Source organism: Myotis daubentonii, chromosome 15 (genome assembly GCF_963259705.1).
Source record: "Myotis daubentonii chromosome 15, mMyoDau2.1, whole genome shotgun sequence".
In the NCBI taxonomy this organism is placed as follows: domain Eukaryota; kingdom Metazoa; phylum Chordata; class Mammalia; order Chiroptera; family Vespertilionidae; genus Myotis; species Myotis daubentonii.
In genome coordinates, this window is record NC_081854.1 from 25,989,716 (window position 1) to 26,017,688 (window position 27,973).

General features: G+C 51.8%; 1 protein-coding gene across 9 annotated transcripts; it reads right to left on the reverse strand.

The window, feature by feature from the left end:
- Positions 1–1,088: 1,088 nt before the first annotated feature.
- LOC132216978 (rho GTPase-activating protein 33) lies at positions 1,089–27,955 on the reverse strand. 9 transcript variants are annotated; one of them, XM_059666773.1, is made up of 22 exons: positions 14,548–14,702; positions 12,538–12,635; positions 12,376–12,460; positions 11,932–12,012; positions 11,690–11,827; positions 11,176–11,268; positions 10,483–10,605; positions 10,315–10,392; positions 10,165–10,231; positions 10,022–10,081; positions 9,787–9,939; positions 9,600–9,702; positions 8,309–8,453; positions 8,146–8,228; positions 7,955–8,062; positions 6,513–6,658; positions 5,726–5,879; positions 5,496–5,641; positions 5,344–5,418; positions 2,808–3,470; positions 2,327–2,715; positions 1,089–2,245 (listed from the first exon to the last, which is right to left on the reverse strand). In XM_059666773.1, the coding sequence occupies exons 1-22, from the start codon at positions 14,551–14,553 to the stop codon at positions 1,448–1,450; spliced, it is 3,792 nt and encodes a 1,263-aa protein (XP_059522756.1). In that variant the 5' UTR covers positions 14,554–14,702; the 3' UTR covers positions 1,089–1,447. The 9 variants fall into 9 exon arrangements, 8 of the variants coding, with proteins under 8 accessions (XP_059522756.1, XP_059522755.1, XP_059522762.1 ...); XM_059666772.1 differs by having other exon boundaries at positions 1,089–2,715; XR_009448821.1 differs by lacking the exons at positions 1,089–2,245; positions 2,327–2,715; positions 2,808–3,470; ... (14 more) ...; positions 11,690–11,827; positions 14,548–14,702 and adding exons at positions 18,945–19,026; positions 19,111–19,996; positions 20,107–20,282; ... (5 more) ...; positions 26,790–26,939; positions 27,775–27,955 and having other exon boundaries at positions 11,962–12,012.
- Between the last annotated feature and the right edge of the window lie 18 nt (positions 27,956–27,973).

Sequence of the window (27,973 nt, forward strand, 5' to 3'; positions counted from 1 at the left end):
GAGCCCAGCTCAACAGTATGGCTATCCCTAAAGGTCTGTGTGACCATTCAATCCCTAACTTTTGACCCATCCCCCCAGTAGTCACCAGTTTCTTTGGCTGCCTCTCCTCTGTACAGAAACCACTTCCTGGGACTCCCAACCGTCCCCTCACTGACCTGTGAGCCCTGACCAACCCTGCTTCCCCCATGGCTCTGCACTGCACTCCAGCCTTCAGGACTCAGCTTCCCTGCCAGGGAGCCAGGGCTCTGGTGCAGCTCTCAGCCAAAATCCCAGCTCTGCAGGGAGGCTTCCCATACCCTGGAGGCTGCTGGCAGAGAAGGCCACCAGGGCAGGTGAAGCAGAAGACCCTGAGATCATGCCCTGACCCCCCATCCCCCCCCCGACACACACACACACACACACACACACACACACACACACACACACACCGCCAGGTCTATCCTGAGCCCCATGGCCACTGGGGGCAGCTCCAGCCTTTTCCCCTAAGGCAGCCAGCCCTGAGCAGAGAGGAAGTCCCTTCTTCAGCAGGCACAAGTGAGAAATGGGCCCTGGTAGGAGGGACTGGAGGCCCCTTCCTCAAATCTGAGGTAACCCTCAGTCCATCCCTTCCCCACTACTCCCCAAGGATGGATCTGCTGGAGATTATAGCAGAGCTGCAAGGTGGATGCCAACTCGGAGATAGGCCCAGCCTAGACCCCTCCTGACAGATTCTTAGGATATCCACGGCCCCTCTGCAGTTACCGTCCCTAAGAGCCTCTCAAGAGTGACTCCCCACTCAGCACCTGCTGAAGTGATAAAATGATAAAGCAGCCCAGCCAGTTTGGCTCGGTGGTTGAACGTTGATCTATGAACCAAGAGATTACCAGTTCCATTCCCAGTCGAGGTATATGCCCAGGTTGCAGGTTTGATTCCCAGAAGGGTGTGTGCAGGAGGCAGCCAACTGATAATGCTTCTCTCTCATCGATGTTTCTATCTCTATCCCCCTCCTTTGCTCTCTAAAATCAATAAATACATATTTAAACAAAAATGATAAAGCAGCCCATTGCCTCTTTGTTCACTGAGCCTAGTCCCAGCATGACACTAGCAGCCACATTTTCACCATTTTTATTCATTAATTTTGTCAGATGGTTTAGTGGGGCATGTGGAAGATAGGCAGGAGTTGTCCCCCAACCCCTGTGCATAGGTCAGGACATGCTGGGGGCTCCTGGAGGAAGAGGAAGGGCAGTGTGTCAGCCTAGCCCTCAGATTTGTGTGAGAGCCCCATGATAGAGGTTGGTGGGGTGCCCTTAGTCCAGGGTAGGGAAGCCATACAGGTTAGGGATCCACATCAGAAGCAAGTTACAAAGTTAGAAACCTGGAGTAGGGGTCAGGAGCTCAAGAAAATACAAAACAAGGAATTGAGTTGGGCCAAGATCAGTGAGAAGGGAAGGAAGGTCTCTGCTCTGGTTCAGCAGTAACTTCGGGTCTGGCCCTCAGAGTGAAGGGACCAGCTGGGAGTGGGGTAAGGGGGTGGGGGACCAGCCCCCTCCCTTCCTTGGCCCCCATTCCTGTACAAGGACCCTCGGTGGTGCCTGCCCTGCCTTCCATAGGCTGGTGGAGCTGCCCTGTAGTACAGGAGAGGCTCAGGAGAGCCCCAGGCCCCAGGCACCCTGTGAGGGGTGTGAGGATCCCAGGGGGCCCTCTCTTTCTGGGGAAGGTGGGGGGCTGTGGGGCCTGAATCTGAACGGCTATGGGGATGAGCAGGAGGGGAAGAGGAGCTGGAAGAGGTGGATGAGGGACCCCTGGGCCCTAGGGCTAGGTTGACATAGAGGGGTTCAGGCCGAGTGGGGCACCTGGCAGGGTGCTGAAGGGCTGAATAGCCCAGGTGGTTATGGGGAAAGCAGGAGGGGGGTGGTGGGTAGCTGAGTAGGAAGTCAGGGGACCTATGGAATGGCGGTGATTGGTCAAGCATGCCATATGAGGCATTGAGTCTATCTGGTGGCATGGAGCGAAAGGGACTCCAGGACTGGGTGGTGCCAGAGTAGGGGGACCCCTCACCCGCCTCAATCTCATAGTACAGGTTCTCTCCCCTGTCAAGTGGTGCAGGGGGACCCAAAGGGCTCCTCCAAACTGGGGTTGGGGAACTGGGCTGGAAGGATGAGGAGCCCAGGGGGTACAAGCCTGGTTTTGGGACCCCAAGAAAGGGTGGCAGGCACTCCTGGGGAGCTGAGGAGAAGCAGCCAGGGGTTCTCACGGAAGAAACAACCTGGAGGAGACAGAACATAGGAACTGGGACAATGTCTCTGGCACATCCCTGAAGCCCACCCTTCCTGAGCTGGGTACTGACCTGGGCAGAGCTTCTGTGTCCCCTCCTTGAGATCCCCATGGGCCGCTGGCTCCTCACCAGGCTCCCAACACTTTGTTGCCGTGGTAGGGAGGGTGAGGGTCCTGGAGCCCAGGCATCAGGGTGGGCTAGGGAGGGGGCGGGTGGCCCACTCCCTGAGGTCCCGAGGGGCTCACCACCCACCTTCAGGGACAGTGAGCAGTAGAAAGGGGAGCGGGGAGCCGATGGGGTACTCCCATGCTCCTGTTGGCTCTGTCTCTGGGCCACCTGCTGAGCCTGTTCAGCCAGGGCCAGGGCCATGAGGCGTGCTGGGTTCTTGGGGGGTGGAGGTGGGGCCCCCCCAGGGCGCAGGAGGGACAGGGGTGGGGGCAGTGGTGAATCCATGACAGGTCCTATACAAAGAGGAATGGGAAGGGGCGTCACCCAGGTCTTGGATGCAGCCTCAGGGTCTGTGAGGGTGTCGGATGGGTTGAGTAGGACTCACCATGCTGTCGTTGGGCTTCCCCGGGACCAGGTAGTGCTAGGTTGCTGCTGACCTCCTGTTGACAGGTGTCACTCAGCTGGGCTTCAGCTCCATGTGGCAGCAGGGGGATGACATGGGGGCATAGGCCTGGGCTGGGGCTGAGTGCTTGTGTTGGGGTGAGTGAGGCAGGTGTTCCCCCAGCCCCCAGCAGCTCCAGAACAGCAGGTGGCACTGATACAGACAGGGGCTCTGAGATATCCAGGGCAGTGGATGAAGCAGGGCTGGTGGGCCCATGGGGCAAAAGGGCCTGGGAAGTTGCCCTGGGTGGGAAGGCAGAAGCAGGGGCTGGGGGGGCCGGGCTGGCAGGAGGTGCAGGGTCCCCTGGGGTAGGGCTGCTGCAGCGAAAGGTAAGGGGATCAAAGTCGAGCCCCCGGAGCCCCTCCAGGCAGTGAGGTGGGCTGAAGTCCAGATCATCACCATCATCTAGCCAGGCTGAGGTTCGGTGAGAGGGGGAACCGGAAAGTGCCCCGAGCCCAGCTGCTGAGGATGAGGAGGACTCAGAGGATGAGGAGGATGCAGAGGAGGATGAGGACAGGCTCTCACAGGAGCCCGCTGGTGCTGGACCCACAGGGAAAGCATCACTGCTAGAGTGGGGTCGCCGTAGTCTGCTCAGCCTCTGGAGGCCTGGGGGGGAGGAGGAGCAGTTAGGGCTCAGGGCTCAAAAGTTTACATACCCACACATTAGTGAGAACAGGACACACAACCCAGGAGGCTGGGAAATAACATGCAGAGGCACTTCCCTGGGTAGGGCCACAATGGCTGTGAACCCAGGGAGAGCTGTTCAGACTCACAGTGACAAAGGAAATGAATGGCAAGTCCCTGGGGAGAACCATTCCAGACCCAAGGGCCAGAATAAAGTCTGACAACCCCACGGCTATGAGCATGAGACCAATAGGATCCCAAACCAGGCTGCTGGGAGTACAGGCTGGGGCGACCACGTTTGGAAAACAATTGGGCATTTTCTTGTTCAGTTGAACATGCATATACCCTAGAGCAGCGGTTCTCAACCTGTGGGTCGTGACCCCTTTGGGGGTCGAACGACCCTTTCACAGGGGTCGTCTAAGACCATCGGAAAACACATATATAATTACATATTGTTTTTGTGATTAATCACTATGCTTTAATTATGTTCAATTTGTAACAATGAAAATACATCCTACATATCAGATATTTACATGACGATTCATAACAGTATGAAATTAGTTATAAAGTAGCAACGAAAATAATTTTATGGCTGGGGGTCACAACATGAGGAACTGTATTAAAGGGTCGCGGCATTAGGAAGGTTGAGAACCATGCCCTGGAGTATGTGTAGAGCTCTCTCAGGAGTGTGGGCATGGCAGGGAGCACCCATAGAGCTCCCAGATCCATCAGGAGTGGGATGGACAAGCAACTCCCGATGAAATATCCACATGAAACACTAAAGATCAGCAGGCAGGAGTGAGCCTGAGCTATACCTGGCAACACGATGGTATCTGTAATGCAGTGGTGAATGAAGTCAATTTCCACATACAGCACTAAACCCCCTTTCTTATACCTTTAATTGACATTTTAAAATGACTAGAACTGATCAATGTTTATGTATACATCTGTACGTGATAAAACCTTAAAACCAAGGATGACAGCTCTGGCCAGTTGTGCTCAGTGGTTAGAGTTAAGCCCACTCACCAGAGTTCTGGGTTCAATTTCCAGTCAAGGGCATGTACCTGGGTTGCAGGTTCGATCCCCGGCCCTGGTCGGGGCACGTGCAGGAGGCAACCAATCGATGTGTCTCTCTCACATAGCTGTTTTTCTATCTCCTCTCTCTCTCTCACCCATCCTCCTCTCCCTTCTACTTGCTCTTAAAAGAAAAAAAAGAAATCAACAGAAAAAATATCCTCCAGTCAGGATTAATAAACAGACAAAAAAATCAATGAGGATAGCCGAAACCGGTTTGGCTCAGTGGATAGAGCGTTGGCCTGTGGACTGAAAGGTCCCAGGTTCGATTCCGGTCAAGGGCATGTACCTGGGTTTCGGGCACATCCCCAGTGGGGGATGTGCAGGAGGCTGCTGATCAATGTTTCTCTCTCATAGATGTTTCTGACTCTCTATCTCTCTCCCTTCCTCTCTGTAAAAAATCAATAAAATATATTTTAAAAAAAAAAATCAATGAGGATGATGACCATCTAATCTAGAGGATGCCTCTGGTGGATAGGCAGTAGGTAGGAGAGGGGAGGAGCTTGAAGATAAGGTAGTGGGGGTTCTTCTAGTTCTGGCCAGTGGGTACATGGGTGTTCATTATATTATTTATATTTTTTCAAAAGGAATGAATAAGACTGTTTGAAAGGACCCTGTATGGACCATTGATCACAGTGTGTTATGAACTAAGGGTGATGCTTTATCCAATTCATCATACCCAGTGTCCAAATTAAAAACTATAAACCACCAAAACCCCCAAATTTGAAGTACAGCATTTGGAGGCTCCACCCCGCCACAGGCCAGGCCACCGTGAGCTCACCAGCCCCGCTGGCCTGAGATGACAGAGACTCCTCACTCTTGGCAGATCGGAGTGTGACTGTGTCAGGTCGGTTGCCTGCAAGGAGATTAGAAGGGTCACAGAGGCACTCCAGAGTGCCTCTCCCCCACCACACTGACTGCCCGACCTCTGACCTGAAGGCTGTGGTGGAGCACGCATCCCCCCCAGCCAGGGAAGGGGCTTCTTCCGGGGAATGCTGGGGCCGCGGCCCAGTGCAAAGAAAGTCTTCCAGCTGCTACCACCTGGCTTCCGCTGTTTCTGGCCTCTCTCCCCTTTCCTCCTGGAGTTTGGGTGAGACACAGGAGGCAGTCTGAGGAGCTGGGACCTCAAGGCTTACCCCTCCTCTCCCCTGCACCCCACGCACCTTTCCACAGGAGAGTCTGAAGCCTTGGGAGCTGTGGATTCACTGGGTGTCCCCAGTCGGCCCTGGGTTCGAGCCTGGGCTTCCTCCAGTGTCAACAGGCGAGTGGAGGGGCCACTGCCCACAAGGGACTTGGGCCTGGGAAGGAGGCAGCGGCCTGGGAGTTGGGAAAGTGGGCAGCTGTCAGCCCAGGGAACATTCAAGGTAACAGGTAAAGCTAAGTGCTACTGCCCAAGCTCTGGCCCCAAAGCATAACCCCCACCCCGGCTGGCAAGGCAGGGAACCAGAGAGGATCAGGTGGGAATGGGTGGGCAGCAGGCAGGTGAGCAGGAATGAGGCAGAACCAGCTGATGAGGCAGCTCCCAGCAGCCAGCAAAGGCAGTGGCTCTGGCTTCAGTTACCTCGGGCCAGAGGGCCCTCCGATGTGCTGAATCCTGATTGGACTGGGGTCCCGGGCAGGGTGGGGAGTCTGGGTGGGGCCTGGGCAGGGTCAAGTCTGGGGACCTCCCACCTCCTCCCAGGTGGACCTCTGGCCCCAAGCACCCCCAGGAGCTACAAGGGGTGGAGGAAGAACGATGTCCAGGCCAAGAAGTGGGGATCCTGAGCGTAGGAGCTGAAATGAGAAGGGGAGGGAGGGGAGGGAGAGGCCGGGGCGGGGTCCTCAAGGAGCCAGGAAGGAGGTAACAGCTTCAGTGGGTAGGGACAGGGCTGGGAGCCCTCCTGCCCTCCCACTGCAGTCCTGACAACGAGGAGGCAGTAGCCAGGACATCAGGAGATAGGACAAGCATACCTGCAGGGTCGAGGCCAGCAGAGGTGAAGGTGTCACTGAACAGGACATCCACATGGGTGAGAAGGAATTCCACCACCACTGACTGCACCCGCACCTCACGGAAGGCTGCTGCCCCACCCAGCCCCACTGACTCCAGCTCCATGGACCTGAATGGGAGAGGGAGAGGGAGGTCAGGTGCCTTGAGCCACAGCTGGAGGAGGGGGAGGGTTGTGACTAGGTTAGGTAGGGAGCTAATAGAAGCAAAGACTGTCATTCAATAGCTCTGATTTTATCAAATTGATCACATCTACAACTTGGTTCTCAACTTTTGCCCAGCTTGCTCCCTCACCACCTTCCCCATCTCAGTCAATGCAGTCCTTCAGTGGTCCAGGCAAGACACCTTGGAATTGTCCTTGACTTCACTCTTTCCCTCACACCCACATCCAATCTGCCCAAAAACCTTGTGTGTTCCCCCCACAAAATCTGTCCAGAATCTAAACTAGTCTCCCACTCTACTGCCCCACCCTCCATCCTCTCCCTCCTGGCTGTCACAGCCACCTTCTTCCTTGGCCCCTGGTCCCACCCCACCCCCACAGTCTGCTTCTCATGCACAGCTGGAGGAAGCTATGAACACCTCCTGGCACCTCACTCCTGGTGAAAGCAAAGTCCTCACATGACTCACAACCTATAAGTCTCTCCTCCTCTATCTGGGTCCCCATCACCTACCTGCTCTCATCATCTCCTCCCTCTCAGTCCCTTTCTCAATCACTCACTCAGTTCCAGACACAATGGCCTCCCTACTGTTCCTCCTGACCCAGCCTCAGGACCACTGCACTTATTGTTCCTTCTGCCTGGTTTGCTCGTCCCCAGATATCTCACCTTCTACAGTTCTTGACTCAAATGTTACCTTCTCAGTGGAGTCTTCCCCATCTGCCTTATTTAAAATTGTAAACTTTCTCTGTATTCCAGGTCTATCTGTGTTTCTTTCCCCGCATAGTTCTTACACCCACCACGTATTTTATTTAGGACAGAGAGCTTAGCTTGCCTGTCTCGGTCACCATCAAATTTGAGACTTTCTGTGCTGCTGGCTATTGAAGACTTTTTACTGAAGCCTTCCCTAACACTCTACACATTCCAAAATGCCATGACCCTGTGCATGCCCCTCCCTGCGTTGTAATCTTTATCCTTGTCACTCACTGCTATCAGACCATTCTCTGTGTTTTCTTGTTACTAGTTCATTGCCCACCTCCCCAGGAGCACAGGATCTTGCTCACTACTCCATCCCCAGTGCTGAGAACAGGGGCTGGCTCACTGGAGATATTTAATAAATTCATGTTGAATGAAATGAACAAGAGAATCAAAAGTTGGGTGAATTCCTAGGGTAGGTATAGAAGTAGGGGGAGACTGGGGCTCAGCCCATGGGAGGGAACTGTGGGTGACAGGCTGGTGAGCTGCCAGCTTACCGTAGCAGGTTGGGCGCCCAGACAATGGCCAGGTTGCGGGCATGCATGCTGGTATTGGCACTGTGTCTTGCCATGCGGGCCAAGTGCCTCAGCAGATACTCCAGGGTCCTGGGGTGGGAATGGAGGGGGACACCTGAGCCTCAACTCCCTTGTGAGCCCACCATAGCCCTTCCCTACCCCTCCTGGTTTACCTATAGTGTGGCGGGGGCAGTTGTTGGATGACGTCATGGACACGCACCAGGCGTTCGTCCTCCCCAGGTACTGACATGGCCTCCTGAGATTGTGCACAGGCATGATGGGGACAGGGCCCGATGCATCCCAGCACCCTCCAACCTCACTATCTCCTTTACTCACACTGAACTTCCCGTAGAGCTGATATGTGAGCAGGGGGTTGGGCAGCTCTCGGAAGTAGAGCTTGCAGAGAGAAGACACACTGTGAATGTCCTGTAGGAAGGTGGGGCCAGACAGTTCAGGGATCCTCTCACTGTCAAACTCATGCCTGAGGCCACCAGGTCGAAGAAAAGAAAGACTCGTGTCAGAGCTGGCCCGCCTGGCTGTGCACCCCATACCCACACTGTCCACAGGTGGATGCAACCCTCTTCCCGCACTCTGTTCCTCAAAGGACAGAGACTTACTTCCTCTGCCCCAAGGACAGGGGCGCTCTTTTACAGAGGACACTGACGCTCCGGTGGAGGTGTCCCTCCTGCAGCTACCCAAGGCTATCGGATTCCAGAGCACGACCCTGCTACTGCTACTTCCACCACCTTATGCCATTCTCCTGACTTCAAGAGGGTCACTGGAAAACTGGCTGAAATCCCAGTAGCCCCTCCTCACAAGTGTCTGGTTGTCTCACTGCTTGAGGGGAAAAGCTCAGTGCACATGAACTCATGCTGCGTCTCTCACACCTCCGGGCTCTATACTCTCACTTCAGGGCCTCCTGTCAGTCTCAACACTTGTGCCTCACTCCTTCCCACCTCATGTCTCCTCAGTTCAGAACCCTCCAGTGTAAAAGCCAAAATCCAAACAGTTGTTAAAAAGGCCTTGCACACTCGGCCCCTAATCACTTCTCAGACATCATCTCCTGCTACGTTGCCTTTTGGACTGCCTGTTCCCTCCACCATGAATGCTTTTCCCAGAATATCCACATGGCTCGCTCCCTCCCTCCCATCCTCCAAAAGGAGCTCCCCTCCAAGAGGCCTTCACTGCCCACCCTATCTAACACTGCAATATCCCTCCCAGATTTATTATGATTCTCCTTACCCCCATCTCTTGTTCTCCATAGCACTTGTCACCTACTAGTAAACTCTCTCATTTCCTTGTTTGTCTCTACCTCTAGCATGTGAGGGTGGGAATCTCTGATTATCTCATTGATCATTGTGTCCCCAGTGCCTAGTGTTTGGCACGTAGCAAGTACTCAATGAAGGTTATCTCTCTACTTCCAACACTCATTCTGCTCTCACCTTTCAGGCCTCAGCTGGAGTCACTTCCTCAAAGAAGCCCTCCCTGTCCACAGCCCTGATCCAACCCCATTAGATGTCCTCCCGACTCCCAAGAACTCTTGTCACCAGCACATGGCACAGGGCCTAGACTAGAGATGATGTTCAGTAAGTGTTTGTGGAGGGAAGGGTTGGTGGAGGGCCCTCACCGTAGCCTCTGGATATTGGATGACACGCCTGAGAGTCGGTAGATTCCATCCACCACCCCATGGGCCTCAATAAACTCAGAGCAACAGCGAAGCACCTGGGGCACTGGGAGAAAGCAGTGAGGTCAGGGATGGGCAGGTCAAATCCTGGGTAAGAGGGGTGGGCTAGGCAGATGGGCCCGGACCTCACCGTCCTGGCCTGAGTTACTGAGGTGCTCTCCAAGGTCACAGCCAAACACCCTCTGCCGTAGGATACCCCGTTGTCGTAGCCGCTGCCGAGAAGGGCGGGAGCGCATGAAGGTGCGAAGGAGGCCAGCCAGCTTCCCACGTGGCCGGGGCACAGCTGTGAGAGTAAGGCAGGCCATGCAGGGTCAGTGCAGTTACCAGTCTGATATGAAGGAGGCATAGCCTCTTATTTCCATTACCTGAGGTCAAAGAGGAGACACCCTGGGGAGCTGGAACACCACACAGGAGACCATCGGCATCTGTGGGGTGAACAATGGGTGGGAAGGATGGACAACAGGCAAAGGATGCAGGAAGGATTCCCCACTTTGCTGCCGGCACTTACCCCCCTTGAGTCCTGGACAGGGCCGCTCTGTGAATAGCTCCACACACTCGCTGGGGAAGAAACCGACCTGAGGAGGGTTCAGGGTCAGTGCCTGGGCCACCCTAGCTAGCACAGTGCCCTAGCCACCAGTCTACCCCAACCCAGGCTCACCTGGAAGCCTCGCTTGCCCCGCCACCAGCTCCGATCCTCTGTGGGTGGCATGTCGATCACGGAGACAATGTCTCCCACCTAGGAGTGGGCAGATGAGATGAGGGAGGGTCAGAAGTGGCCGGAAGAGAGGAGTCCAGATGGAGTCTGCCCCGCCCCCCACAGCCTCACCTCGAAGGACAGCTCGTCTGGTGCCTGAGCTGTGTACCGTTTCACCACATGGGCAGCAGCCACCGCGGGGATATTGAGGGAGGCCTCCTCACTGAGGAGCAGTCGCCTGCCATGGTTGTCCAGCTGAGGTGGAGGGTGAATGTGGCAGGGAGAGGCCAGAAGGTAATAAATCATTAAGGCAGAGAAGGTTCTTCCAGGCCCAGTGGAGGCCACTACTTGCTCCTCATCTAAGGGCACCAATCACTCAGAGCTATTGATCAAACGCCTAAATTCATGCCCCTTCTAAAACAAGGCCGCTTCCTTCCTCTCACATGCCTCAGGATTGCTCTACCCTGAAGTCCTCCTGATACACCCCTGCACCCTCTCCATCCACAGCAGACACTGCACATCTGCTCTCTGAAAGCTGCTGGCTTAAGTCACTCTTAGCCAGGCATTCTTCTGTGAGTTACAGCCAAACCTATTCGATATATCTTGAAATTCTCATGTCCCCACAGCCCAACCCCTGCTAACACACACACACACACACACACATACTCATTCTAACAGACATATACCCAAACAGACACTGAAATGCCAGTGACTCCTCCTGTCTGGCTCATTTCCTTCCTGTGCCCACACACACTCCCAGGCTGGTTCTCACTCTTCAGACATGCCTCACTCATTCCCAACTTCAAGCCCCGTTGCCCGGCCCACCTCCATCCAGGTGAGCACAGGCCCACAGTTGAGGTTACTGTCCACCAGTCCTGACAGGGTCTCCAGGTATTGCAGCAGCAGCGGCACCAGCATCTGTGGTCAGATTGTCAGGGTGGGCTCTTGTGAGGAGACACCCGTGAGAGCCCATTGCCCTTCTATACTGCCTTAGCTTGCCTCTAAGCAGGACAGAAATTCAACCTCAAAGAATGGGTGCCACTCTACTGTTAGGTACTAAAATATTGTCATGGTAGTTGGTAAACAGGCTACGTCAAGCTCCTGTGTGTTTCCATTGGTCTGGCCATGTTGATCCTCCCATGGAACTCTTTATGATCCTAAAATAAAGAGGGCCTCCAGAACCCTGTTGCAGTCCTATGGTCTCTCCATTCTGATTGGTTGGGACTCAGGCCATACTTGTGATTAAGTATTTATCAATCCCTCCTGCCTTGATGGTTTCACACAGCGATGATGAGGACACACCATGGCTGAGGCAGGGATGGGATAACAAGCAGTTTACCTGGGCAGCCCTGGCACCCTCTGGGGGTGGGGGGAGCTCTGGGAGACAGGAAAATCTCCGGTCAAATATGCACCGGTGGAGGTGGGTATCCAGGGAACGGAAGTCATCGTAACTGCGGAGAACTGGCCAAGAACGGCCCTGTGGGAGGGTGAGGGACAAAAAGGAGCAATGGTCCCATTTCACTGAGCTGAGGACCATGGCAACCAGTCCGACAGGCCAGATGAGAGGCAGGGTGGCCTTACCTGACAGGTCACCTGCACCCCAAACACCAGCTCATTCTCCCCAGAGAAGCTAGAGCCATCACGCTCTGGAGACAGTAGGAGCTGTAGAGGGAAAGAAAAGCCCAGGAAAGAAAAGCTCACTTTTGTTCCTGTCCTAACCTCTCCAGGCTGGCACTATCTAGGGATGGGGCTGTGTTCCCCAAGGGCAGGGCCTAGTGATGCCCCAATCAGAGTACAGGGTCCTGGCACAGAGCACACACCTAACAAAAAGTTGCTGCAGAATGAATAAAGGAACAAACGATGAGTGAGGAACAGCTCTCCCTTCCCACCCTGCAACTCCTGCCACTGACTTCTCGGATGGGTAGAGCAGCCAGTCCCAGGGACAGATCTCAGGGGTAGGGTGGCTAACATTGCTTCATGGTTGGGTGGGATCTCATCTTCCCACCTGGGTGAAAACCCTCATACCTGAATGTGGCCAAAGTCGACATTCTCATAGTGGAAATGCGCACAGTCAGCCAGCCGGGGAAAGGGACCGCGAGGAGCCGAGAGCCTGGAAGACAGGGGACACATCACTATGGCTTCTGTGCGTGGCCCCCTCCTAAGCTGGGCCTCTCCCACACCTCTCACCTCTTCCCAGGCTTCTCCTTCACACTGGGACCCCCAGTGGGGGGCAAGGGCTGCACTGAGCCCTCCCCTGGGCCATCCAGGCTGTCAGTGCTGCGGGCCTGTAGAGCAGAAAGAAGAATCAGAGGCCCCCAGAGATGGGAACCGAGACAACAGGAGCATTGTTATCTGCCACCTTGAGCCTAGAGGCCTGAATCACTCCATACACTGCCCTGAGCATGGAGTAGCAGAGGAGGTCAGGGGGAGGTGAAGACCAGATGAGGATAGTTCTTCATCTTCCTGTGTGGTCTGGGGTGGGCGGGCTGGAAGAGGAGGGGCCCAGGGTGAGGCAGGAAGAAAGAAGGCTGGTACCATCTCTTTGGATTTAAACTCCTCCTGTAGCCCCTGCAGAATATAGTCATCTTCCAGTTGTGCCTCTCCACACCTCTCATCACTGTCTGGACAACCACAGCTCCCAGTTTATCAGTCTTCCTGCTTCCAACCTCTCCCCTCCTACCAGCATCTCCACAGCAAGCACTAATATAATTTTCACACAACACACATCTGCCTCTGTCTCTCCATAGATCATGGACCTTCAATGGCTCCCTGTTGTCTTCAAGATAATTCTCTGGTCTCTGTTTACCTCTCCACCCTCATCTCTTCCCACTGCCTCCCCTCTCAGACCTCTCAAATTTCTGAGAGCCCAACAAAAGCACCATCTTCTCGTTTTCTTCTAGGCCTTTGCAGAGGCTGTCCCCACTGCGTGGAACACCCTTCCCCATTCCTTCACTAGGTTCACTCTTCCTCATCTCTCACATCTCGGCTCTTCATGTTTCCTCCTCAGTTCTCCCTGACCCTTCAGGCTGCATCAGTCACCTCTCTGGACTCTCCCATCCCCTGAAGTTCCTCCATCCTAGCTTGAGGACTCTGCCTGGTTTTCCCCAGCATAGCCCTGAGCACTCTGAGACGTCACTATCTGGCAACAAGTCCATCTCCCACACTGGACTGTGACCTCCCAGCTAGCTCCCCAGCATTGCCCAGCAGAGGGGGACACAGAATTGGTGCCTGATTCCTCGCTGGGTCCCCATGCCCAATTTCAGCCCAGCTGCCAGCAGGGACCGGATAAAATCTGATGAATTAACCAGCTGTCAGATGGGGATTTCCCAGACTGGCTCTAGCTTCTCCTTCCTTCATCTCCCTGCAACCCCAAGTTCAACCTTGGGTCTCCCCCTCGGATCTGTCCCCCTCCAACCCATGAAACCCCCCAAGGCAGGACGGGTCCTGACTTTCCCTGTGTCTAGAGCATGGGCTTGCAGAGGTCTCAGTGAATATCTGTTAAGTGAGGGAATGAGGGAATGGATGAATGAGCAGGAGCAGCGGGTGGAAGAGGGAGCCGGTAGGGGAGGGAGGATGAGGACAAGATGGAGAGGACCCAAGGATCGTGCTGGGGTTGGGGTGGAGTAAGTAGGAGGGGAGCAGCTGGAAAGGATGAGGTTCAGGCTGATGGGAGCGGAGGTGGTTTGGTTGAGTGGGCCTGGGATGGGGTGAAAATGATGAGAAAGAGAAGAAAAGGGTTAGGCTGAGGATGGAGCTGAGTGGGGGTGGGGCTCGAGAATGGAAAAGTGGCTGGTGGGCGGAGGGGGAGGGAGGCCCGGTCGGGTGGAGGTTGGGATGAGGACAATGAAGGCGGCGCGGGTATGGGGGCTGGTGAGGAGCCCGGGGAGCTTCCGCAGGGCCCCGCGGGGACCGCTCGGGGGACGCCGGATCCTTCCCGGGACCAGCCCCTCCTCCTCCCAAGTCCGAGCCCTCGGCCGCAAACACCCATCCGGGCCGCGGAAGGAGATGCACGCTGAGAGGGCGGGGCCGAGTGAGGGCTCGGACCGAGCCGGGCTGGGGACCAGAGGACCCGCGACGAGGGGTGAGGGGCGGCGCGGGCCCCGGGCTCGGGCGGGGCCGGGGGCGGGGCGCGCGGGGCCGGGCCGTGCATGGACAGACTGCCACGCGGATGGTATGACGGCCGCGTAGGCCCCTCACCACCATGGTCGCGTGGCCTCCTCAGGCGCTGGCCGCCCTAGACCCCTCCATCGTCGTCCTCGTCGCCGAAGCCGCCGCCATGGCGACACAAAGGGGAGGGCGCGAGCCGCGCGCGGGCGACTGTAGTCTCCGCCTCTAGCCGCTGAGCCGCTGGTCCCACGGGGGCGGGCACCGCGGGGGCGCGGCGCCGCTTCTCATTGGCTCCACCCTCGGCCTAGGACGCCCCACCCACCTGGCGGCTTTTCATTGGCTTCGGCTGGAGCACCATTCCCGGCTGGGTCTCTTCGGCCCCGCCCCGAAGAGTTTGACAGCGCCACGCCCAGGACCTCTTTCATTGGCCGTCGTCCCCCGAGACACCGCCAGGTTCTTTACGCTTTGCTTTTTCTAACGCTAAGCAAGGGCCTCCCCTCAGTCTACTCTCAGTGACCGCTCCTCTGACACTCATAACTGGATTCTCCCGTGGGCTCAGGGCTTTTCTCCATCCGCAAGCAGCTTTTCAAAGTTCCAATCCTCTAAGCCACACCTTGCCTGTCCTGACCCCAACCCTGTCTTCAGAATACTGAGGACATTCGCCCATGGGCATTTTCCACGGACTCAAATGCCCTGCCTGGGACATAATTCTAGGCACTCTGCGACTTGGCTCTACCCACTGTTTATTTCCTTGCCTCCTCTACTGTTTTTTACAGGTCAGCCTCCAGCCTTGAATCCTTTTTCCTAGGAGTAAGCTTAGCTCCAAATGCCAGAACATGGCCATGCCTCCCAAAAAGCCAATCCCAATCTTTCCCGCTGCTGACGAGCCAGATTCAGAAAACACTAACACCCTTTCCAAGAGAACTCTCATTGGTCATGCCTTCAACAAGGCTTTCACCTCAGAAGGTTCATCCTTGACCCACCTACTCATTCATTCAAAAAACTCCTACCACTTATTTAATTTGTGGACACATCAGTAAACAAAACAGGAAAATGTACCCTGCCTACATGGAACTAAAAAACTAGTGGGAGAAAACAGTGAACAAAATAAATATTTAAAAACAAAGAATATTAGAAGGTGATAAGTTCTATGGATAAAAAGTAAGCAGGACCCAGCTAATGTGGCTCAGTGGTCATGGTTTAATTCCTGGCCAGGGCACATGCCCAGGTTGTGATTCCCAGGATGGGGCGTACACGAGGCAGCCGATCAATGATTCGCTCTCATTATTGATGTTTCTATCTCTCTTTCCCTCTCTCTTCCTCTCTGAAATCAATAAAAAAAATTTTTTTCAATTAAGCAGGGATTGGGGGAGTACTGGAGGAGGGGTCAATTTACAGTTACTCACTTGAATTTATTAAATTTGCAGACCTCACTCTCATCACAGATACCTCCCATGTGTTGTTCCCTCTACCTGGAGTAATCCTCTTTTCCCACTCAACCTCTGTGGTGGTTGCAAATCCTTTGACACTTCTCTCATGAAAAGGTAGAAAGTACATCCCCTCCCCTTTGAATCTGGGCAGATTTGTGACAACTTCAACTAATAGAGATTGTGACTTCCACCCTGGCCAGCAATGCTAAGTGGTTAGAGCATCAGCCCACTTACCCGAGGGTCACAGGTTCAATTCCCGGTCAAGGGCACGTACCTGGATTGCAGGTCCCATCCCCACCCCCAGTCTGTGTGCGTGTGGGAGGCAACCAATCAATGTGTCTGTCACATAGATGTTTCTCTCTCCCCCTCTACACCCTCCCTTCACTCTAAAATTAATGCGGGGGGTGGGGGTGGGGGGAGGAATTCCTACTCCTTGGGTAATGATTTAAAAAAATGATAAAAATAGAGAGATAATGTGACTTCCAAGGTTAGGTAGTAAGAGGCAATGCAGCTTCCTCCTTGTCTACTGGAATGACTAGCTCTAGATGTGTTGAGGCATGTGAGAAACGTGGTTATGCTGAGATAGTCATCATGTTCTGAGGAAGCCCAAGCCACATGGAAATCATGTGTAGTTACTATAGTCTATAGTTCCAGCTCATCATGTGAGCCCTGGTGCCAGATTGTTTTATGCCACTAAATTTTGGGGGTGATTTGTAACCCAGCAATAGTAATTAAAATAGCCCTCTGTCAACTAGTTAATGTCTACCTGTCACAGCTTAAATCTAACTTCTCAGGAATCCTTCTAGGCTTTACTCACCCTCCTACTAGATCAGGTTCTTCTACTATAAACATCTTTTATTTTTTTATATCTAAACATATATTTCCTTCCTGTTGGTTTAATTTAAATGTGTGGTTTGTTCAAAAAGGTGGTAAACAAATATTTACCATGTCTGTGATATACAGAAACTTTTTACAGAAATCTAGTCCATCCTCCCGTTTTAAAATAGGTATCAAAATAATCCTGATTATATATTCTCCAACGTTTTATTATGAAGTTTCTAACATACAGCACAGTTGAACAATTTACAATATATCCACCACTTAGATCTTACCATTAACATTTTACTGTTTGCTTTATTCACATCCATCTATTTATTACTCTATTCATCCATTAATCTAAATTTTTTAAAATATAGTTTATTGATTTTTTACAGAGAGAAAGGGAGAGGGATAGAGAGTCAGAAACATGGATGACAGAGAAACATCGATCAGCTGCCTCCTGCACACCCCCTACTGGGGATGTGCCCACAACCAAGGTATATGCCCTTGACCAGAATCCAACCTGGGACCCTTCAGTCCGCAGGCCGATGCTCTATCCACTGAGCCAAACCGGTTAGGGCCATTAATCTAATTTTTAATTTATTTCAAAATAAATTAGACATTGGTATGCTGTTCCCTAAATAATTCAGCATGCATATCTTTAACTAGAGTTCAATATTTATTTTCTTTTTTTTTCAATATTTCTTTTTCTTGAGGTAAACTTTACATACAATGAAATTCAAAAATTTCACTGTATGTTGACAAGTGCACACACCTGTGTAACACAAATCCCTACCCAACATAGTAACTGGACTCTTTATATGGTAGCCCAGGGCTCGAGAGAGCAAGAGAGATCAAGAAAGAGAAAGCGAGAGGAGCCACATGGAAATTATATCATCTTTTCTAATCCAGTTTAGAAATTTAAAGCAGTATCACTTCCTCTGCATTCTGTTTATGGAGGTGGTCACTAAGTTCTATCCAGTTTCAAGGAGAAGAAATCTAGATTCTACTTTTTTATAAGAAATGTTTCAAAGAACTTGCTGACAAAACAAACAGGTTTTTAATAGTCCAAACAGATAATGATAGCTTAGACTAAGGTGAGGGCCATGGAAGGGGAAGAAGGGGTTAAATTCTGGATAGATTTTAAAGGTAGACCTGACAGGACTTGCTGGTCAACTGACTGTGGGTATAAGGAAAAGACAGGAGTCAAGGACGACTATGAGGCATTTGGACTGAGCAGGAAGGACAAAGCTGAGGAAAGTTTGGGAGGAGCAGGTTTAGGGGGAAGATTGGGAGCTCAGTTTAAGACCTGTGCAGTATGGGACATCTCTTAGACCTCTGAGTGAGGATGATGAGCAGGTAGCAGGATATAGAAGCCTGAGGTTTAGTGGCCAGGTCTAGACTGAAGATATAAATTTAGGGACTATCAGAATAGAGATAGGATGTAGAGCCAGGAAGCTACAATAGCACATGGGAATGAGTTTAGATAGAGAAATTAAGACCAGAGCCCTGAGACACACCAAAGTGACATGTCAGTGATGCTAGAGGCAGGGGAAGGAAAAGCTTCGAGGGTGGGATCAATGAACCAAATACTGTGCTGGTTCAAGCAGAATGTGGACTGAGGACTAACCATTGTCCAACACCCTGAAAGCTTCATACCAAGAGGGAAGTTCCTTCTGTCTCATCTGAGACAGGAGGATCCACTCGTGAGTTAAGATGAGTCCCAGTCCTACCTGAAGCTTTGCCTGGAACCCCTCCCCTGCCTAGACCTCAAAGAGGATAAAACTAGACGAGATTCTGTACCACAGTCAGTAACTGGGGTGGGGGTGGGGGTGGGGGTGGGGGGGGACTATTTCCCAAGCATGACTCTTGGCCTTTCCAGACTCTTTTTTCAGAGACAACCTGTAACCCGAAAAGAGCATTTCATTGGGAAAAACAGAATTTCTACAATTCAAAGTCTTCTGGCCTCAAGTGAGGCTCCTTCCCTCCTCAGCCGCATCCTTGGGGACCTGGGGGTCGACCTGGCTGGAGGAGACCAAGTCCCTGAATCTTCAGTGTGACTCAGTAGGAGGGATAATTGGGCGTCCACTTTCCTGGAAAAAAGCCAGGTAGTAGAGGCTGAGGTATTGTAATGTGCTCAGGATTGGGGTCTGGGGCTCTGGATAGTTCTGGGAAAGGGGTTCAAGAGAGGTGGACACTTGACGGCAATCTCAGAAGATAAAGCCTGGAGATAGTCACCTTTTCTGCCGCCGCAGCTCGGCCCTCTGAGCCCTTAGCACCTGCAGCACAGGGTCCTCCTGGAACTCGCTGCTGTCGGAATCTGGAGGAAAAAGAGCGAGCTCCAGGGGGCTGGACTCATAGGATGCTCGACAGCAGATCCCAGCAGCCACACGCATCAGCTCACCTTCAGCAGCCTGCAGAAGCCTCGCGGCCTGGGAGAGCAGGTCCTCTGGGGGGGCGTGGTCAGCAGCGGGCGAGGAGCTGACCGCAGCCTCTAGAGACCCCGCCTCGACCGAAGGGGGCGGGGCCTCAACCGAAGGGGGCGGGGCCTCGACCCCGGTGGAAGCCTCTTCAGCTGGAGGGGGCGGGGCCTTGGGCTGAGGATTTCTGACTTCCTTGCAAAGCACGCACTTGGCATCTGGAGACTCGGCCTTAGGCCGACCAGGTGGGGTCGCCTGAGGAAACCGTGAATCCGATAGAGGGGAGGTAACTTCTGAGCACCGGGGCATAACCTTAGTTTTGGGTTGTGCGGTCTTCATTTTCTGAGATTCAGCCAGAGGTGGAGGCAGGCCCTTGAATCGAGGGGGCGTGTCCTCCAGGCTGTCGGGGAAGAGCCGAGCGGTCACTACCTGGCCCAGAGGGCCACGGAGCTGCGGGCTGGGCTCCTGGTCAGCCACCATGACTCGCCCAGCGGATTCTGGGCGCCAGGCTCTACCCTTCCGAGGTTTGGGGTCCTGCCTCTCGAGCTGGGCGGAGCTACATGGCGCAGGGGTGGGCGGGCCCTGGGGAGTGATAGAGGGCCCAGGAGTAGAGGCACAGGGCGTGTGGGGGACGCCCCCAAAAGATACCCAGGAACCGGTCTGTGGGGCCCAGAAAAACCCTTGGGGGTAGGGGCCCCGAAAGATGTGTGGAGAGAACCCTGGGGGAATAGGGGGCCTCTCCACATAAGCTTCCTGGGGAGCAGGCCCAGCCACACTACCCCAAAGTGGGATGCAGTTAGGCTGTGTTCCCAGGGAACTAAGGGTCTCCGCAGGGGCAGGCGAGGTATGCAGACAGACGGGGACAGGAACCTGAGGGGGAGAGAAAGGGTAGGGTGTCCTCAGTTCCACTCAGGTCTCCGGCCTCCCTCCCTCCAACTACCCTTAGGATCCCCCTCAGGTGCCTCCCTCCACCATCTCACCGGAGTAGTGAGGGCAGAGGTCCCTGGCAGCACCCAGGTTCCGTCACCCTGACCTCCTTGAGCTTGTTCAAGTTTCCGCCGCTGTCGCCACTGGTACAGAATGTCATCCTCTGGCCGCAGGGGTGCCTGGGAGGAGACCAAGGCTGGAGCAGGGATGGGGGCTGGTGCGGGAGTTGCTGTAGGGTAAGTAGAGGGAAGAAGGGTAAGACAGGAGGTTGGGGGGGATGAGCAACCTGGTGACAGCCAGTGCACACAACATTCGACTGTACCAACATTCAGACATGCTCTCCAGATATGTCCCAACTCCTCTCTACAGTGGGAAGTGAAAAGGGCAGAGTCAGAGGAGAGAGGACTCATGGACTTCCCAACTTGCCATCATTCAATTCTTCCTTCATTAACAAATGTTTATTTAGCTCTTACTATTGAGCCAGGCACTGGTCTGGCTCAGGACAACAGTGACTCAGGACACGGCCACTGGCTGTCCTCGGTCCAGTACGGCAAAAGAACATTTTCCCGTCACCCAGAGCATCATTTCAACAGCAATGATCAGTAGGGCTACCACTGTCTCTCAGAAGCCTGACCATCTAATGCTACAGAGAGGAGGTGGGGGGGGGGGGGCGACATCATCTCAGACCTCTCTCTCCTCCCCAACTCTTTATATCCCCCAAAAAGATGTGTGGATAGAATCCTGTGATTCTACTTCCAAACCTGGCCACTCTACTCTGCTCCTCAAGCTCTGGCCCAAGCCAAACTACCAGCATCTCTCACTGGGTACCGAGAGCAGCCGGGGGGAGTTTGTTAACACTCGAGGAAAATCATGTACCCTCCCTCCTCAGAACCCTCTCGTGGCTCCCTGGTACTAAGATAATGACCAAATGCCTCCCCAAGCCTACATGGCCCAATGTAATCTACCTCTGCCAATCTGTCCCTCCTTATCACATACTACTCTCACCACTGGCTCTTGCCTTTTCTAGTTCATTGTCTGCACCATGCTTCAGGTCCTTTGAACATGTTAGAAGGCGCTTGTCCCCACCTTCATCATTCAGGTCTCCACCTAGATAGCATCTCTTCTAGGAAGACCTTCTCTGACTTCTCAGCATCACAATCCTCTCCTGAATAGCCCTTGTTTCTGCCTACATTTCACATTTGTTTGTGGGGTTATGTAACTACTCTATTCTACACTCACTATGCTGTGAGAACCCTGAGGATAAAAGTATTTATGGTTGGTTCACTGTGGAATATCTAATCCTACTCTCAGGGCCTCATACACAGCAGAAATTTAATTTTTGTTAGATGAATGAATGAATAAATTTGATCTGCAAAAAAAAAATCATGAAATAGGTACTAGTGATAGCCAGTTAGCCTGGAGGTCAAACCACCCCCAGTATTGCCGACAACAATCAAGGCTTAACTACAACAAGACTGCGCACAAAGACCACAAGGTGGTGCACCAAGAAAGCATAAAAAATGTGGAGACAAAGAAACATGACAGAAATGGAGGATATAGAGCTAAAAACCACACTTTTAAGGTCTTTCAATAATTTTCTAGAAACTGCTGATAAATGTAGTGAGATCCTCAAGAAATCTAATGAGACCCTCAATGTTGTGATAAAGAACCAACTAGAAATTAAGCATACACTGACTGAAATAAAGAATATTATACAGACTCCCAACAGCAGACCAGAGGAGCGCAAGAATCAAGTCAAAGATTTGAAATGCGAAGAAGCAAAAAACACCCAACCGGAAAAGCAAAATGAAAAAAGAATCCGAAAATACGAAGATAGTGTAAGGAGCCTCTGGGACGGCTTCAAGCGTACCAACATCAGAATTATAGGGGTGCCAGAAGATGAGAGAGAGCAAGGTATTGAAAACCTATTTGAAGAAATAATGACAGAAACTTCCCCCACCTGGTGAAAGAAATAGACTTACAAGTCCAGGAAGCGCAGAGAACCCCAAACAAAAGGAATCCAAAGAGGACCACACCACGACACATCATAATTAAAATGCCAAGAGCAAAAGACAAAGAGAGAATCTTAAAAGCAGCAAGAGAAAGAAACTCAGTTACCTACAAGGGAATACCCATACGACTGTCAGCTGATTTCTCAACAGAAACTTTGCAGGCCAGAAGGGAGTGGCAAGAAATATTCAAAGTGATGAATACCAAGAACCTACAACCAAGATTACTTTATCCAGCAAAGCTATCATTCAGAACTGAAGGTCAGATAAAGAGCTTCACAGATAAGGAAAAGCTAAAGGAGTTCATCACCACCAAACCAGTATTATATGAAATGCTGAAAGGTATCCTTTAAGAAGAGGAAGAAGAAGAAAAAGGTAAAGATACAAATTATGAACAACAAACATGCATCTATCAACAAGTGAATCTAAGAATCAAGTGAATAAATAATCTGATGAACAGAATGAACTGGTGATTATAATAGAATCAGGGACATAGAAAGGGAATGAACTGACTATTCTTGGGGGGGGAAGGGGTGTGGGAGATGCGGGAAGAGACTGGACAAAAATTGTGCACCTATGGATGAGGACAGTGGGTGGGGAGTGAGGGCGGAGGGTGGGGCGGGAACTGGGAGGGGGGGAGTTATGGGGGGAAAAAAGAGGAACAAATGTAATAATCTGAACAATAAAGATTTAAAAAAAAAAAGAAATAGGTACTAGTTTTATTCCCATTTTAAAGAAGAGAAAATTGAGGTTCAGAAAGGAAAGGTGAACAAAAGGTGGAACTTAGTTGGAAGGAAGAATCAGACAGGTGAGTTTGAGCAGGATCACACACATGCATGAAAACCTCTCTGGTTACTTGTGCTTGCCTGTCCCCACTCATGGAGCCCCATGAGATATACAGAGCACCTGTCTTGTGCTCCACTGCATCCCAGGACCTGGGCACAGACTAAAAGTAACCACAATGATGGCAGCAACAGTAACTCTGGTCCTTAATCTCATTTCTGAAATCTTGCATGTTTTAGCAAAGTTGTATGGTATATACAGTGGACTGATGCAGTACACCAGACTCTAACACATTGGTATTTGGTTGAACAACATGCAATTGGCAATATTTAACCATTTTTTACTTACAAAGGCAAAAATTTCATATGTTTCAATGTAATATATCCATAGCAAAAAGTATGAAGTTGTCCTAAATGATAGATAGATAGATAGATAGATAGATAATAAATATCCTTCTCATTGTTGAGGTCAGATTTTGCTGTCAAATCAAATGTAGCGCCAAATCTGCAAGAAGCTTTCTGATTTTGGAGCTTTGTGTTTAGAGAGGCAAATAGGATACAGAGAGAGAACCTGTCCTACTAATGATAGCTACTATTAACTGACTGGTGCTAAGTACTCCATATTCATCAACTAATTTAATCTTCACCACACCCACAGTAGAAGAGTACAATTATTATCCCTGTTTTAAAGCTGAGGAAACAAGGAAGGAACAGAGAGGCCCAAGGTCACATAGCTGATTAGTGGCATTTGTGGGACTCACACTGGCTGCCCTCAATCCTTGCTCTCCAGAACTCACCATGTGCCTTGGGGTCAGAGCCCTTGCTGGAGTCAGGGGTGAAGGCCACAGAGGAAGGAGAAAAACCATCAAAGCTGACAGGGAATACGGAATTGCTGGAATTGCTGGGGCTGCAGGAGGAGGAGATGGAGGCTTTGCTGTAGGAAGAATACAGAAGTAAGGCAAGAGGGGTCTCAGAGGCAATGGGTGGGGCCTGGAGTTGAAGGAGTGGAGAGGATGATGGGGGCAGGGAAAGCACCTGTGTTTCAGCAGCCTGGCAGCCCTGCTTTGCAGGCTCAGCATCTCCAGGTCCAGCAGAGATGAGTTCCATGTGTTGAGGCTCTGTGAGGTGAGATGGTCAGAGGCCAGCCCAGATTCCAAAGGCTGCTCAGACAGAGGGCCTGGAATGCACATCTGCACTCCACCTGGTACCCTCACACGCTGGCTTAGAATCTGCTCTTCCTCTTCAGGGAAGAGTGACCCATTTTTCCTGTGTGGATCACACCCCTCAATGAAATTCCTGTTGTAGGAGAAGTGTTGACCCTGCCTTCCTGACCAGGCTTGGCTAATCACAACATTCTGTCCTCTGGTTCACAGTGATTGTGAGCTGATGAGAGTAACAGGGGCTTTGGATGGAGCTATCGGAAAAGGCTCCTCTTTCCTGTGGATTAAATAAGTTAAAAGGCTAGAACTACTGAGGCCATCTTAGCTACTTTGAGAGGAAAGCCTGCCTGAGACTGAGCCCAACAAAGAAGAACAGAAAGCCAAACCAGTCAAGTTTTTCCCAATAGTGTTCAAACACTTGGATCCAGCCATGCCTGAAAGAAGCTACTTTTGGACTTTTTAATTGCATTAGCAAACGAATCCTTTTTTTGTTTGTTTGTTTATGCTTCCTTGAATTGTGGACTGACTCTAATTCTATCCCAGGGCTGGTGCTGTCAGTTCAGGTAACATAGGCGGAGTAAATGGGGATGTCACCTGCTTTATTTCCTGAAGGGGGGCCACAGCCTTAGCCTGTGATGCACTGGCCACCTTGGCAAGAGTCGGGACTTCCGTGGTGAGTCTTCCTTCTGGTTTATTGGCTCCTGCTGAGAAACCCCAATTGATTTAGAAGGGCCAGGAGGAGTGGCTGCTGAGAGCACTGTACAAGAAAGATTCTGGAACAGCATGGAAGGACCTGGAGAGTACTATGCTAAGCGAAATAAACCAGTCAGAGAAAGACAAGTACCCCATGATCTCACTTACATGTGGAATCTAATGAACAAAATAAACTGATGAACAAAAATGATCCAGAGCTGAAACCGGTTTGGCGCAGTGGATAGAGCGTCAGCCTGTGGACTGAGAGGTCCCAGGTTTGATTCCGGTCAAGGGCATGTACCTGGGTTGCAGGCACATCCCGAGTAGGAGATGTGCAGGAGGCAACTGATCGATGTTTCTCTCTCATCGATGTTTCTAACTATCTCTCTCCCTTCCTCTCTGTAAAAAATCAATAAAATATATTTTTTTAAAAAAATGATCCAGAGACCTTGAAACAAACAACAGACTAACGTATTTCAGAGGGAAGGGAGTGGGGGGGAAGAGATTAAACAATGAATTTATATGCATATATGCATAGCCCATTGACAGGCAATAGTGAGGGAAAGGCCTGGTGAGGGGACAGGAGTGGAGGGGGTCGATGGAGGGAAAAAAGACATTTGTAATACTTTCAACAATAAAGATAAATTTTTTAAAAAAGAAAGAAAAGGTTTTGGGCCAGGAGTGGATGGGACTGAAGCAAGTACCTGCTGCAAGTTGACTACTAGGGTCTGGAGATTCAGGCCGCAACCACCAAAAGTCAGCTGGGGTTGGGCCTGCAGGCTGGCGTTCCTCTCGGCTTGTGGGCTGAGCCTGGCGGAACCGGTTTATGAACCTGTGGGCATCAGAGAATGGGAGGAGGGTGGGGTAAGGAGAGCCAAATAATAATAACAGTAATAATCACAACTACCAGGTGCTTCCATAATGCTCAATGTTTATTGAGCATTATGGAAGCACCTGGTAGTTGTCCCTCACTATCCATTCTCTTTTCTTATACAGTAATACAATATTGTGGACACATACCCACTCTTCTATACATACATTTACCAGGTGCCCTTGTAACTTTTATGGCCATGTAACTGGGTTCTTGACTAACAGGGTGTGAAGAGATGTGATTCTGAATAATTGATGTTGTTAGGAGCCATTTTGGTCCATGAAGGAAAGGGCAACAGTCTGGGGAGGGGAGAAGTGGCGGCGGGGAGTGGGGGTGGGGGGGATGAGATAGAAGTAAACTGTGTCTCTGATACCTCAACTAGGGGCTGCTATATTGGCCCTGGTTGCTTCTGCCTATACTGTTAGTTGAGGGAGAAATAAGTACTATTTTTGTTTAAGCCACAATTAATTTGGGGCTCTTTGTTGTAACAGCTGAACTTGTACCCTACAAATCCAAGTGCTCACTATGTGACAAGCATTATTATAGAAGCTTTACAGACAGTAAGTAACTCATTGAAAGCTTAAACAGCCCTAGGGGATATGTTATTCATATCCCCAATTTACAGACAAAAAAACAGACCAAGATCATACAAAGAGTAAGTGACAGAGCTGGGATTTGAACCCAGGCAGCCTAACTCCAGAGCTCTTAACACACATGAAGTGTGATCCTGAAAGTGCTACATAAACAGCACTGGCTGTGGTAATAACAGGATGCCTTCCCCCCGCCCCCCAATCTTTCTTGCCCTCAGGGCTGATGGTACTTACTTGGCCACCACGGAGTCACCACTGTCAATCAGGGTGGATGGTGAGGAGGCACCCATCTGTTCCTCAGTGGTGCTGGGTGGGGAAGGGGTCCCTGACCTGGATGGCCAGGACTCCTCAAATAGCTCAGGGGAGTTGGGATCTGTGGCCAGAGCCTTGGGAGTTTCTGGGATCCTGGATCTCTGGGACCTGGATGGACTCAGGGTCTAAGATAGGGGAGGTAGGGAGAAGAAAAAGTGATATCCCTGAAACAAAGACACACATGAAGTCTTAGTCCAGAGGGGAGGAAACACATCTCACAATGGTAACAACTCAGAGTAAATTTGGCTATGCTGGTGGTAGAGGACTAGATGAAGGAAGGGCCGGGGGAGGGGAGGAGGGACTGTGTTTAATCTCTCACCCGCATCTCTTATCACAGGTCTTCACTCCCTTGCTACTAGGCTGGCACAGACCACTCTCTGTGTGGTGTTCTCACCTTGGGGTCCAGGTCTAGCTTTGACCCAGGGGAGCATCCCCAAAGGGGCTGTCTTGAGTGTTGTAAACTGGCAGGCTGCAAGGAGAGAGTAAAGTTGGTAGGCAGAGCATGGTCACTGCAGCCCAGGAGGAATCAGGGCAGGAGGATGGGAAGAGGAGGGCAGAAAGACTACAATTCCCATGGATTCCTGTAAGAGATGGACCATAATTCCCACAAAGCACCACTGCACATTCAAGATAATGATACTGGAGGCGCCAGCCCTTGGAGCAGTCTCAAAAGAGAAGAACCGAGGAACTGCTAATGGTGGCTCTCAACACTGGATCCAGCCTAGGAGCTGTCTTTAAACAACAACAGATGTGTGGTCCTCACTCCAGACTAAAAGAATAAGAATTATCGGGAAGCAGTTGTTAGGCATCTGTATCTTTTTCCTAGCGCCCCGGAGAATTCTGGAGTGGAGCTCGGGTTAAGAACCATGGCTAAACCCTATCGCAGTACATTTCCCATAAGTCTTGGGGGCACTAAGGAAAAAGGGGCAGATGCACTACAATCCCCATCAGTCAATGGGCTCTTCCTAAGCAAGAAAGATAAACAAACAAAACAACACCTATGGGAGTCTGGGGGCAATTTCAAAATTAAGAAACTTGATTCCCAAGATGCCCCTGGACACTCTTAGAAGAAGGAAAAAAACCATCTTGGGGTCACTAACAGCGGAACGCAAGGCACTATGGGACCCCCGGGGACGGTGGAGTCCACGACTGGAGCAGCCAAAGCTGTGGAACAGTTTGCGGGTTTTAGTTCCCTGCGGCCGAGGAGAGACTCCGGACCCCAGCCATCCGGCCCCCAGGCTGTGCTTCTCTCACCCTGGTCTTCCCGGGGCATCCTGCGGTCCCCGGAAGAGGGATGGCCTCACCTGCGGTTCATCCGGTGGCTACTTCCGCGCTTCACGGAGCCCCCCTTCACCGACCGACCCAGCGCCTCTCGGTCGCTTAGCAACGCCCTATCAGCCCGCCCCCTCCGGGTGCCCTCGCGGGACTACAGCCGCCTCCAAGGCGACCAATGATGAACAGTAATTGGAAAGCGGCCAAAGGCGGGTGACTGAGAGAGCGTGT